The sequence below is a fragment of the Myxine glutinosa genome, chromosome 5 (assembly GCF_964187855.1).
Source record: "Myxine glutinosa chromosome 5, kmMyxGlut1.1, whole genome shotgun sequence".
Taxonomy (NCBI): domain Eukaryota; kingdom Metazoa; phylum Chordata; class Myxini; order Myxiniformes; family Myxinidae; genus Myxine; species Myxine glutinosa.
In genome coordinates, this window is record NC_136265.1 from 162,702,954 (window position 1) to 162,715,833 (window position 12,880).

Genomic DNA, 12,880 nt, shown 5'->3' on the forward strand with positions numbered 1-12,880 from the left:
GTGGAAACGATCCGCAAGTTTCAACACCGTTCATTCCATTATGAAGGAGGATTTGGGCTTCAGGAGAATCTCAGTGAAGTTCGTACCAAAGCTGCTAACGATTGAGCAGAAGCAACTCCGTTTGGAGATCGCACAGGACATGCTGGAGACTGTGAACAGCGATCCCAGCTTCCTCAACACAGTGATCACTGGCGATGAGTCCTGGGTTTATGGGTACGACCCAGACACCAAGTTGCAGTCATCACAATGGAAGCATCCAACATCCCCGAGGCCAATAAACACAAAATTTGATGCAGTAGCGTTGTTCAAGTTTTTCCGTCATTTTGTCAAAAACGAAAATCCGACGGCGCTCACTTACATGTCCTCACTCATCGGCGGTCTGCCGTCGAATGACAGCGTCTGCAGGTGGGAAAAAAATCATGCGTGTGCATTAGGATCGCCTACATACGTGCACCAATCAACGCCTCCCTAGCTTCTTTTTTTTTACGCACGAAAAATAAAGGTCGGATACTTTTTGAACACACTACGTAGAGCAGCAGAGGAGGATTTTGGAGTTGAGGTCTGGTTCTGTTGTAGAATCAGAGTCGAGGTTTGACAGCCACTTCTTCACCTTGTCAGGAGAGAGTCCAGGTGCAGCTGGGTACAACTGGTCAAGGTAGGTACATAGATCGATGGGTTTAGGACACATTATTTTGAAGCAAACACAGAGTTGAGGTATTAAGACTTATCACGGGAGGTGTCAGCTGTGTAGCCATTTGAAACAAGCATTCTGAGTATTGAGCTGAAATACATGTCCCCTACCGGCATTGGGGAGCACTGTCATAGAAGACAGTATTATGACTTACCGCACTCAAAATTATAGTCCGGAAAACTGTTGGGGAAATTCCCAAAGTTCAAAGTGCCATAACTTTGTCAAAAATGATCGAAACGTCGTGAAGTTCGAACTTTATCTGTAACTTATCATGACGAAACCATGTACCAAGTTTGAAATCATTAGCATTAAGAGTTTAGGAAAAAAGTCCGGAAAGCTGTTCTTTGCGTGACGGACCGACAGACGGAGGGACTGAGTGCAATCCTATAGTCCCCTACGGTGTACACGATTCAGTGTACCACAAACGAAAGGGTATGCCAACTGAAGACGAGATGGGATAAATCTGTACATGAGAGAGAGCAGTTTACTTTGGAAGAATTCCCAGGGAGAGTTGATGTCAGAGGCAGTAGAGATGGGAGACCAGTTCAGATGATTGATGGCTGCTTGAAGACCATGCCAGTCGGCCTGAGTGACGTGCCAGACTCGTCGACTCTGAGGAGGCTCTCTGAATGGCCAGAGAGATATCCACTTTAAGAAGCACATGATCAGAAGAACCGATTGGAGCAGAAGAAGAGCAGCAGACATTTGCAGGGAAGTTTGTCATAACCAAGTCTGGAAAGAAGATACTCCATTGACTGAGATCCGGGTCGGGAAATTGACAGATTGTGTCAGTCCCAATGAGTCGCAGAAGTCCTTTGCTGAGATGCCGTGGCTGGTGAGAGAGGTAACGCCACCCAGCCATCTGGAATGATGACAGTTGAGTCCCCACATATGAGGAAGAGAGAGTTGGGATGAGTGGACAGAAGTTGGTACATGTTGTCAGACAGCGAAATGTAAATGGAGTCATCACTGTTTGGAGGACGGTACAGAACACATATGAACAAAAGGTGGGAGCGGAGAGGAAGCCATAGCCAGAGGTACTCCTGGGGGTGAGGTGGAGAGAGGGCAGTGCAAGGAGAGTGAGGAAGAGAGTTTTTGATAAAGATAGCCACCCCACCACCAGGACGAGGCTCGGGTCTATCATACCGGTGGAGGGAGTAACCAGGAAGATATATTAAGGAATCAGAGACATCTTGAAGGAGGAAAGTTTCTGTTAAGCAGATTGGGTCTGGATTGTCAGAAGCAACCTGAATGGAGAGATCAATCAAGTTTGAGCGAAGGCCCTGGATGTTTGAGGTCCATACCATTCTGAGTATGGTATGGACAGGGGAGAGCGAGGGGGAGCATCGGGTGCAGGATAGGGGAGGGGAGGGGTAGGGTCAGGTGAAGGATGAGAGGGGGAGGTAGGGAGAGCTGTTGATAGTGTGTCGGAGATTGCAAAAGTGTTAGAAGAAAGTGAAGGATGAGGACAAAGGGTTTGATGGTGATGGGATGAGGCACAGTGAGGGGTTGTTTGAGTGGGGGGTTTGGGGAGGGGAGGAAGGGAAGGAAGCTTTGAGCGGGTGGGGTTGGGGTAAGGTTTGAGGGGGTGGTGTGAGGAATATGAAAAGGAAATTAATCTGATAAAGCCAAAGTTCAAAGTTGGTGATATTGTAAGAATATTTTGATGGAAAAGCCATTTTGAGAAGGGTTATACAAAGAGATGGACTAAGGAACTCTTTAAAATTGTTGATGTAATGAATACAATTCCTTGGACTTACAAATTATATGATTTAAAAGGAGAAGAGATTTTAGGTTCATTTTATTCCCAGGAATTGCAGTTATACAATTACCCTTGAAAGCAATAGGTTGACACTTCACAATCCACAACTATACAGGGATGGGAGGATTAATGTTGTTGTTTGGGGGTTCAGAATATAGAAATATACCTTATTTCCGGACTACAATCCTCCTCAATCCTGAGTAGGTCTTCTATGAGACCGCTCTCAAGAAACTCTTCATAATTATTTCGTAGTCTAAGAGGTGTTCTTAAAAATGGGTTCCTCTTTTCACCTTGTATTGAGCACCCAAGTCTAATAGTTAGTGGCGTTGATTTCTTAAAGGAGTTATTTCGAGCTGTTTTAAAGTATCTATCACATTGTTCAACAGCCTCCTGAATAGATTTAGGTTTATTAAAAAACTTTTTTAACTTCATAATTGTTAGTGGTTTTCTCCATATTATAACAGTGCTCCATTTATAAGGTAATATTTGTAGATGCTTCTTTGCTTAAAATAAAATATTTCTTGGTGATTTAGCCAACATTTAGCTCTGCTCAACAGAGTTATTTGTACCAAGAACCAGGTTCCAACATATTGTTTGTTAATATACTTGATGGTGATGAGTGTTATAAGAAAATTAAATTATTCCCTAAAATAAAACAAAAACAAATATTCATTGGTCTAATGCAGTTAGATGCAGTTAGTTAGACGAATTCACTAAGTATAATCAAATGCAGTCCTCCTCCCCAATTCCCCCTTCCCTCATTTCTCCCTCTCCTTCCACTCCCTAATTCCCCTTCCCCAATTTTCCCTTCCACCACAAGTAGTAGTAGAATGGGTTGTCTTGAATGCACCGACTGACAGCGAACGAGCATAGTGAGTGAGAATGAGTGTCAGCGAATGTCTGTTGAACATCTTGAAATCGTGAGGATGGGAATGAATTGGAGGATAAAATCTGATTGAAAATCCAGTGAGTCAATAATTAACCTTAATTTTCTCCATTGACTTCCATGTTAAATTTTATTGTGCTTCAGAACCCCCATTCTCCTACTACTAAGGTCAGAGGGGTCAAGAGGTCAAATGTCAGAGGTTATGTTAAGTGCAAATATTTTGTTACCACAATAACTTATGAATGGCTGAAGGGATCTAAGCTAAACTTGGTACAGGTATGTATAATGATGTAAGGATACACTGATTCGATTTTGGGGTCATGAGGTCAAAGGTCATGTTAACTAAATTTATGTTACCACGCTAACTTATCAACCAGTAATGGGATTTTGACCAAACTTTGCATAAGTATCAATTATAATGCCAAGATGGACTGATTAGATTTTGGCATCAAAGGTCAGAGGTTATGTCAGGTAAACGTGATACTTGAGCACAGCTGAATGGATTTAAATGAAACTTGGTCCAAGTATTAAAAGTACACACACCTTATTTTTATGTAAGAAAAAAAGAAGGTTTTAATTTGTGTTCGGGAACTAATTAATCACTCATTACATGTATTTAAAAGGGATTTAATGTTTCAGCTTATGCGCACATTTTCAAGTACACATTGTGTTTGGAAAGTGGGGACTTCCTGTATATTGTTTTTCGCTTTGTCTCGCAATGGTGAAAAATCATTAAAAAAAAAAATTCAAGTATCCGCGTCCGAACTCGGATCTTCACCAAAATTTAATCAATCTGTCATTGTCGCACACAACCTGCCCACCAAGTTTCTTCCAAATCCGCCCATAACCTTTTGAGTTTTCATTCTATATACAGTAAAACTTCCTCCAACATGGGGGATACGTTCTGGGATAACCTCGTGTTGGAGGAATTCGCGTTGGAGGAATCATTAAGCGTATGGGGAAATTGGGGATATGTTCCAGGCTCCCAAAAAACTGACCCTAAAACAGACTTTCTTGCCTTTTTTACATGTTTCTTTGTATGGAATGGTGCAGCATTATTAAATATACATTAAAATAAGTGTTAGTATCATAATAGTAGCCTACTGTATTATTTCAAAATAACTCACCTTATGAGGAGCGTTGGAGGTTTGGGTGATGATGATCGACGATGGGAGCCATAATCATAATGATCTGGGTGGGAGCCATAATGATGGACGTAAGCTCACTTGATGGCGGCAGGTTTGGAGATGGTGACAGGTGGCAGCTCGTGCCGCGCGTGTATAGAAATTAAATAGTAATGAAGTAAGGTAATAAGGAATAAGGAAAAATAATAAAATATTTGGGGAAACGCCGTCCGTTTTTGTCGCAATTAATCCAGAATGTAAAATCGAACTGCGATCGCCGATGATGGCAAATGGCGACTCGTATCATCGTATGTATAAATTAAATATTAATTAACCCTTGTCCACACAAGGGGGGGGGGGGTCTTTTTAGCCTTGTATTCAGCCTAAGAACACCTGCCTTGTGTGTACAAGGGTTAAGTAAAGTCCAGTACAGTAACAAGGAATAAGAATAATATAAATCTTTGGGAAAACACCAGCCACGATCGCGTAAATGCGAAACACACCCTCGCGTTGGGGAGGTTTTGACGCATTTAATTCAGCGCGTAAATTGGAAACCGCGTTCGAGGAAGCCGTGTTGGAGGAGGTTTTACTGTATAGTTTTTGGCCCTATCTCTGAATAGTGAAGAATCACTTAAACAATTTAGTATCTGGATCTGGATCTTCACCAAAATGACATCATTTCGTCCATGTCACACACCCAACATCTCCACTAAATTTAGTGTGAATCTGTCCACAACCTTTTGAGATATCCTGTTCACAGTCAAACAGACAGACAAAAAACAGAATAGACAGAGGTGAAAACATAACCTTTGTCCACCTTAGGTGGCGGAGGTAATAAACTTCAAGTTAAAAGGAAGGTTTATTCATTGGAATGTTGTACAACACAATCTGAATAGTAGCCTTTCCATTCTCTAATCTTGCTTGCATTAGAATGTTCTTGTTTTCTATCACGAGACTTTAATTTCAGTCACACCAGTGCCTTACAAAATGCCTTCTGGATAATGTGTGTGTGTGTGTGTGTGTGTGTGTGTGTGTGTGTGTGTGTGTGTGTGTGTGTGTGTGTGTGTGTGTGTGTGTGTGTGTGTGTGTGTGTTTGTGTTTTGCAGGAGATCCTGGATTCCCTTGCTGATCTCTACTGTCAGCTGCAGGAAGAGGATATGTGGTCCGGTTTGTGGATCAAGCGCTGCCGCTTCCCTGACACTGGCATCGCCATTGCATATGAGCAGCACGGGTTTTTTGAGCAGGTCACTGCTTTCTTGACAGGGCACAGCAATTTTGCTCTGACTTAATCTTAACTTATACCATCAACCAATGTTTTATAATACTTTACCATTGTCAAAGGAATGCAGTTTCCTAACTTGCGCTGACAATGTGAGTGGTTTGTCCTTAGGGCCAGGAGATGTACGAAAAAGTAATGGACAAGGCACGGAAGGAACACGACAAGGGTAATGCTTCCCCAGCAGTATTTCCAGAATACCAGCTGTGGGAAGATCATTGGATACGGTGGGTTCAGAAGTTTTAGATGAAGATGAAATGCAAGAGCTAAAACATGTATGAAGTGGATAAGTGTTTTGTATATGTGTTCATTCATGCTTGCCTTTGTTTAGGTCTTGTAAGGAGCTCAACCAATGGGAGGCATTGACGGAATATGGACTTGCCAAGGGCCATGTAAATCCGCATCTTGTTTTGGACTGTGCCTGGAGGATTTCCAACTGGACAGCCATGAAAGATGCCCTTGCCCAGGTACTGCTTTGTCGTATCTTTCAGTGGAGCTGCTGACAAGACCAAAAATATCTGCACTTATTTTAATGTTGAGGTGCATTCTCCTCCTACCTCTCCTCTCCTCTCCTCTCCTCCTAACTTCGCCTCCTCCTCTCCTCACACTGACTTCCTTTCCCCTCCCCACACCCTTGCTCTCCTCTCACCCCTCTCTGTCTCTCCCCCACCCATGTCTCTTCACCCTCTTTCACCCCCCCTTCTCTCCTCTCTCCACCCCTTTCCCTTCTCCCCCCTCTTAATATTCCCGTCAGCGAAGCGACTTTGTGTTGCTGGGCAATGTCGGGTACCTTTGCTAGTATATAATAATATATGGAAATAATAATCTTGTAAAATTACATGAATATGTATATTATGCATCAAAACAAATGTAGAGATTAAAAATGCAAATTAGCCAGAAATAAGGAGACATGTTAGATTTCAACAAAAGGTGTCCAAGCTCGGAGTCCCCATGTCTCAAGGCTCGCTCAGCCAGGACACAGAACGCTGGCATCAGCGACGAGATCGCCTGCACTGTATCCGCAAATATTGAGCAGTCCTTGCTGAAACCCGTGGTGAGTGCAGAGCGAGCACTGCTGAGGTCCGTGCACCCACACATTTCAAACGGGCTGCAGGAACGGACCTGGAGACGCAGAGCAGCACGAGCTGCCAGCTCAGAACCCGGGACCATCCGCCACTGCACATTAATACGAGACAGAGCGCGTCCCACTCCAACACTTCCGGGTGGTGAGTTTGATGGCGAGCTTACTCCGAATGCTGCGTGAGCTCCACCTACTTGGCTGCTCTTCCTCGTAGGCCTCGTCCTTCGTCCCGGCGCCCTCAGTCAGCGACCACACTCAATTCCGCTATTCTCATGGGTCGGCTGGTTCCGACGCAGCGATGTCGCAGTCATGGCCATGTTCATTCAACTGATCATGGCCACGACACTATGGACGTGGAGAGATTTGGGCCATGTGGCTTGGACTGGCTCGTCAAGCGAGATTCGGGCCTGGCCTTTCTCTATGCTAGGTCATTGAGAGGAAGCCGTTTCTTCCTTTTCTCGATTATAAGTTTTGAAATTCAGCCTTATTCCTCCATGCGTTGTAATAAATAGATGGTCTCTAGGTGAGAAATTAAAATTTTCTTCCGAGCCTTTCTTTTCTCCCTATCTCTGTACTCTATATTTATACATCTCTATTATCTCTATCTATCTCACTAGGTAGAGTTGAATTGTCCTCGTGAACAAACCTGGAAATTGAGCATGTACCGAGGGTACTTGGCCGTGTGCCTGCCTGAGGAGCAGCACTTAACAGCTGTTGAACGCCTTGTTGAGACAGCCAGTGCTCATGCCATTCGAGAGTGGCGTCGTCTGCCTCACATTGTATCGCACGTCCATACTCCTCTCCTACAGGTAATGTGGCCTTTCTTTATCCCGATGATATCTTTACCTTTTGCCTTCTTAATCTCGTTCTTCTCTCACTTTTCCAACTTCTGACCCCTTTAACTCGATTTCTAATCAAATGGCTTCCACTTTTCCTACCCTTTAGGCAGCCCAACAGATTATGGAACTACAGGAGGCAGCTCAGATCCACACTGGCCTTCAGCCTGTTAATCTGGGTCGCCACACCAGCCTCCATGACATGAAGGCTATTGTGAAAACGTGGCGAAACCGTCTCCCGATGGTGTCCGATGCCCTTTCTCACTGGAGCAGCATCTTCATGTGGCGCCAGCACCACTACCAAGGTGATATTCTTTTAAAGGTCCTCATAGTGGCAGTGCTAAATGTTTAAGTGTATGTAAATCTGTCCGTCCGCCATGCATCCCATTCTGTCTCGAAAGCCCTTGTTTTAGCCTCCTCCTCTGCCACCCAAGCCTCCGTTTTCCACGTTGATACATACCTCGTTCAAGGCATGAGATGTTGAAATACTTACTTCGGCATGATGATGTTGTTGACTGTGTATCTCTCCCCTCTCCAGCCATTGTGTCTGCATACGAGTCAAATCCTCAAGGCGATCCTAGCGCTAGTCATGCTCTACTTGGAGTGCATGCCTCAGCCTCTGCTATCATCCAATATGGTAAGATGGCACGCAAGCAGGGTCTGGTGGGTGTTGCGCTGGACTCTCTCAGTCGTATCCACACCATCCCTTCGGTGCCTATTGTCGATTGCTTCCAGAAGATTAGGCAGCAAGTCAAGTGCTACCTGCAGGTCGCTGGAGTCATGGGCAAGAATGAGTGCATGCAGGTGTGTCAGTGTCATCAGGTTGGGTTCATTCACGCTCTTGCCAATACTTTTTTTTTTTTTTCAGGTGGCAAACCTGTGATGCTGTCCTCTTGTTATAGGGTCTGGAGCTCATCGAGTCGACCAATCTGAAGTTCTTCACAAAAGAAATGACAGCGGAGTTCTATGCTCTCAAAGGAATGTTCTTGGCACAGATAAACAAGTAAAATCTACAAATCACATTGACGCCTTGATTACATCACAGTCATCACATTGTCAATTTGTAATGATAATTTCCATAGGTTTTGTGAATGTGGATCATTATATATCTTTGTCTACCACCTCACCTTTGTGGAAGGTCTGAAGAGGCAAACAAGGCATTCTCTGCAGCAGTGCAGATGCACGACGTCTTGGTGAAGGCCTGGGCCATGTGGGGGGATTACCTTGAGGCTCTGTTTGTTAAGGAGCGGCAGTTGCACCTCGGTGCTTTCGCTATTGCCTGTTACCTGCACGCCTGCCGTCACCAAAATGAGCACAAGTCTCGCAAATACCTTGCTAAGGTATGACCATTAATAGGGCTAGGCACACTGCTCAAGGCTGCGACACCACCTGTACAAAGAATCTTACTTTACTGTAGTTCAGATTCTATTGTTATTACCATTTAAATTGAGAGGTTTCACTTGAATTGCCATGTTTGGTTTGCACTTGGATACAATGATTGAGGTATGCAATTCACTGTGGGAAGGGAGGAGAAGCTAATGTTCAGAGCATTAACCCTTCGTCAGAGTAAAAGAGAGCCGTTTTTTCTCTGATGAAGGGTTAACACCTGAAATGTCAGCTTATCCTTGCTTTGCATGATGGTCAGCATACTTATTCACCGTCCTGTTGATTTTGACCATCGTTCGACCCATCCACCGATGTAGATCGTCACTAGCCTTCCAATAGCAAGACTAGTTCCTCATTGTTCTCTGGTTTCTAATGTTGAGATAAATTAACTATCTCTCTTGATGGGGACTGCCTTTTCTCAAGTAAGAGAGTATCTAATGGTATTCATTAATTAATGTGGCTTTGTGCTGTCAGGTGTTATGGTTGCTCAGTTTTGATGATGAAAAGAGCACCTTGGCCGAGGCTGTCGACAAGTACTATGTGGGAGTTCCACCAATCCAGTGGGTCGCCTGGATTCCACAGCTGCTCACGTGCCTTGTGTGTAGTGAGGGCCGACTCCTTCTCAACCTTATCTCCACGGTATTTCATTATGGTTAACCACTAACTCACTCGAGTATTCATTCATTTCTTCAGTTTTGTGCATACACACCGCACACAGCACATTTGCACCCTCTCACTCAGGCACGCACACACCTTCAAGGAGAGTCTCAATACAATTCCCGCACTCATTGACAGTATTCATGAGTGTGTTCACGAACCTGTTCTCGGCGGAAAATACCAGCTCCGCCCTGTGATCGGCCTTCTCCGCCGACTCCAACTGCATGGAAGCGCACATCTGTGGGGGCGCACACTCCCTGCACGTATTTTCCACTGCACGTTCTTGTATATCATTCCTTCCAGCTTCTGTTATAAATGATAAATTACTCTCGCGATCCGGCTTTGTAAATAAACTGAAGACCCGGATTTTTACAAACTATCCCTATCGACCGTGGCTCTGTGTTTTCCTTAATGCGTAATGGCGCTGTTCCCAGTACTTTTTCTACTTTACCCCTTGGCCTCACCAGCCACCATTACACACTGCGTGCCACGCACACCTACCTGCCACTTTCTCCCGCATATTTGCGTCTCTGCCATTGTCTGCCAGCCCAGACTCCGCTCTCGCTTTTTGCCACGCTTCCCATCATTCTGCCTTTATCTCCACTCTCTCCTTTAGCCATGCATCCCATTCTGTCTTGAAAGCCCTTGTTTTAGCCTCATCCTCTATCACCCAAGCCTCCAGCTATTGTGTCTGCTTACGAGTCAAATCATCGAGGCGATCCTAGCGCTAGTCATGCTCTACTTGGAGTGCATGCCTCAGCCTCTGCTATCATCCAATATGGTAAAATGGCACGCAAGCAGGGTCTGGTGGGTGTTGCGCTGGACTCTCTGAGTTGTATCCACACACCATCCCCTCAGTGCCTATTGTCGATTGCTTCCAGAAGATTAGGCAGCAAGTCAAGTGCTACCTGCAGGTCACTGGAGTCATGGGCAAGAATGAGTGCATTCCACTCTCTCCACTCTTCTGCGTTGATCTGCCATTATTCGCACCAATATTTTAAAATAAAATTTAGTCCAACAGTTTGTAATTAATTTTTGAGGTGCGTTAAGCGCACCTCAGGTTCGAATGTTGCTCCCGACACCAAATTGTTCTGGTGTCGGGAGGGTCTGAATATCCCACTTCCGGACACCAGTTGTTACGGCTGCGGGTTTTGGGTCTCTAAAGACGGGGGTAGCCTTGGGTCCCCTTAAACTTACCAGACCTAAGACTACCGCGCACGAATAACCATGCCGCAGCAGGTTGCTAATCAACTGCGAGTGCCAATCAGTTAATCACGTGTATCAGTGTCCGCTGTCTAATTCCGTTTAACTGAATGTCACATGACCTGCTGCTCGGGACACGAGCCCTCGGCTGTGCACCAATCTTATCTTAATTAGATCTTTAATGAGGGTGGCCGAGCACACGCTGCTGCAAACCAGACTAACGAGCCAATTATTCGGGGAATGATAACCTCCCTTGCTAAACTAAGTGTGAACAACACTGGATCAATGAAACAAGATGGGCATGGACAGATTTGAAAATAACGTCAACAAGGGATTCATTATAATTATTTTACAAGGCACAGGTGGAATCGTGCAAAAAAAAAAAAAATTGAGTTTTAGAAGTATTGAACTTTACCAGATTACATTTGCCCCACTGGGAAATCTTGTTTAAATCTGATTTTGAAGGGATGGCTGAGATGAAACGTAGATCGAGTGAGGGAAGATGGGGCAGATGGGATAAACATGGAGGAATGTAATGTCAAGTTATCTGCATATGAGTGCATTTGGTTGCTTTGAGGGACACCACTGTTGATAGGGAAGGAGGGAGATGTTGAACCATCAACAATTACAGAGATAGAGCGGTCGGCGAGAAAACTCGATATGAGAGAGCAGAGTGAAGGAGGAAATGTGAAAGAGGGAATTTTGGATATCAGACCCCGATGCCAAACTCTACACAACAACAACAGGCATTTTAAGGCCATTTTCCCTGCTGGAGTGGGGGTTAGCCCCGATGCCAAACTCTGTCAAAGGCTTTGGAGATATCAAGGCTTACAACAAAGGATTCCCCAAAGTCTCTCAGAGAAGAGGCTCAGACATTCGTAATGTAAGAAAGGATATCACCAGTAGATCTTGCCTTGCGAAAGCCATATTGATCGTCAGATACAAGACTGAGATTCAATATGCTTGAGGAAATGGGAATTGAGAAGACATTCAAAGACTTTAGAAATAGTGGAAGTCAGACTGATAGGCCGGTAGTTGGAAGGGTTTGTATGATCACCCCTTTTTAATACAGGCTGTATTAAGGCATGTTTCCAGGAAAGAGGAAAAGTTTTGGGGTTTTTTTTTTTAACAAAAAACGAAACAAAAAGCACGAGAGCAAGTTCTGAAGTACACTCCTTCAAAACACAAGGAAGAATGCCATCTTATCCATATGAAATACCACGCTAAGGGACCTGTATGGTGGTTGCTATTGGCTCTGAGCAGTTTCCGAAAACCGCAGCAACACACACACACACACACACACACACACACACACACACACACATATATGTATATATATATGTATGTATGTATGTATGTATGTGTGTATATATATATATATATATATACACACACACACACACACACACACACACACACACACACACACACACACACACACACACACACACACAGTGAAACCTTGACTTACGAGTTTAATTCGTTCTGTGACCGAGCTCGTAACTCAATTTGCTCGTTTCTCAAATTAAATTTCCCCATTAAAATGAATTGAAATGCTATTAATCCGTTCCAGCCCCCCAAAAACCACACCAATTTTTTTTGAAATATACAGTATACAGTATATAAAAATATCTCGCGCTTTATATTTCACCTGTATGCAGCATACAAGTTGGCAGGATGGCCTGGACTGGAGGTACGCACACTTGACTCTAAACTGTCCAGCCTGGGTTTGAATCCCGACCCAGCTATAACCTGTCATGTCGGTGTTTCACAGGCAGGGTGATTCATCAATGTGTGTACTGCTAAACTGGGCGCCCCGTTTGCGTCCCATTAGTTGTTGGATGTTAAGGATCTCACCGTGTCTTCCACAAAGAGAAGGCGAGCTATCGCCGGCACTCTGAACAAGTTGTGGCCTGGCATGCTCTTCTCCTCTGCCGTTATATACGTCCTCCTCGGCATCTTTTTCCAGAAGAGCCCT

At 44.4% G+C, this 12,880-nt stretch overlaps 1 protein-coding gene across 1 annotated transcript in view; it reads left to right on the forward strand.

Moving 5' to 3' along the window:
* Positions 1-12,880, forward strand: part of TRRAP (transformation/transcription domain associated protein) — a gene marked incomplete in the record, with an annotated part of 152,508 nt that overhangs the window by 116,778 nt on the left and 22,850 nt on the right. The window contains 8 exon segments of the mRNA XM_078778972.1: positions 5,570-5,707; positions 5,854-5,966; positions 6,071-6,206; positions 7,438-7,629; positions 7,766-7,961; positions 8,195-8,460; positions 8,559-8,659; positions 8,795-8,996. Of these exon segments, the coding sequence (XP_078635098.1) occupies positions 5,570-5,707; positions 5,854-5,966; positions 6,071-6,206; positions 7,438-7,629; positions 7,766-7,961; positions 8,195-8,460; positions 8,559-8,659; positions 8,795-8,996 (1,344 nt within the window).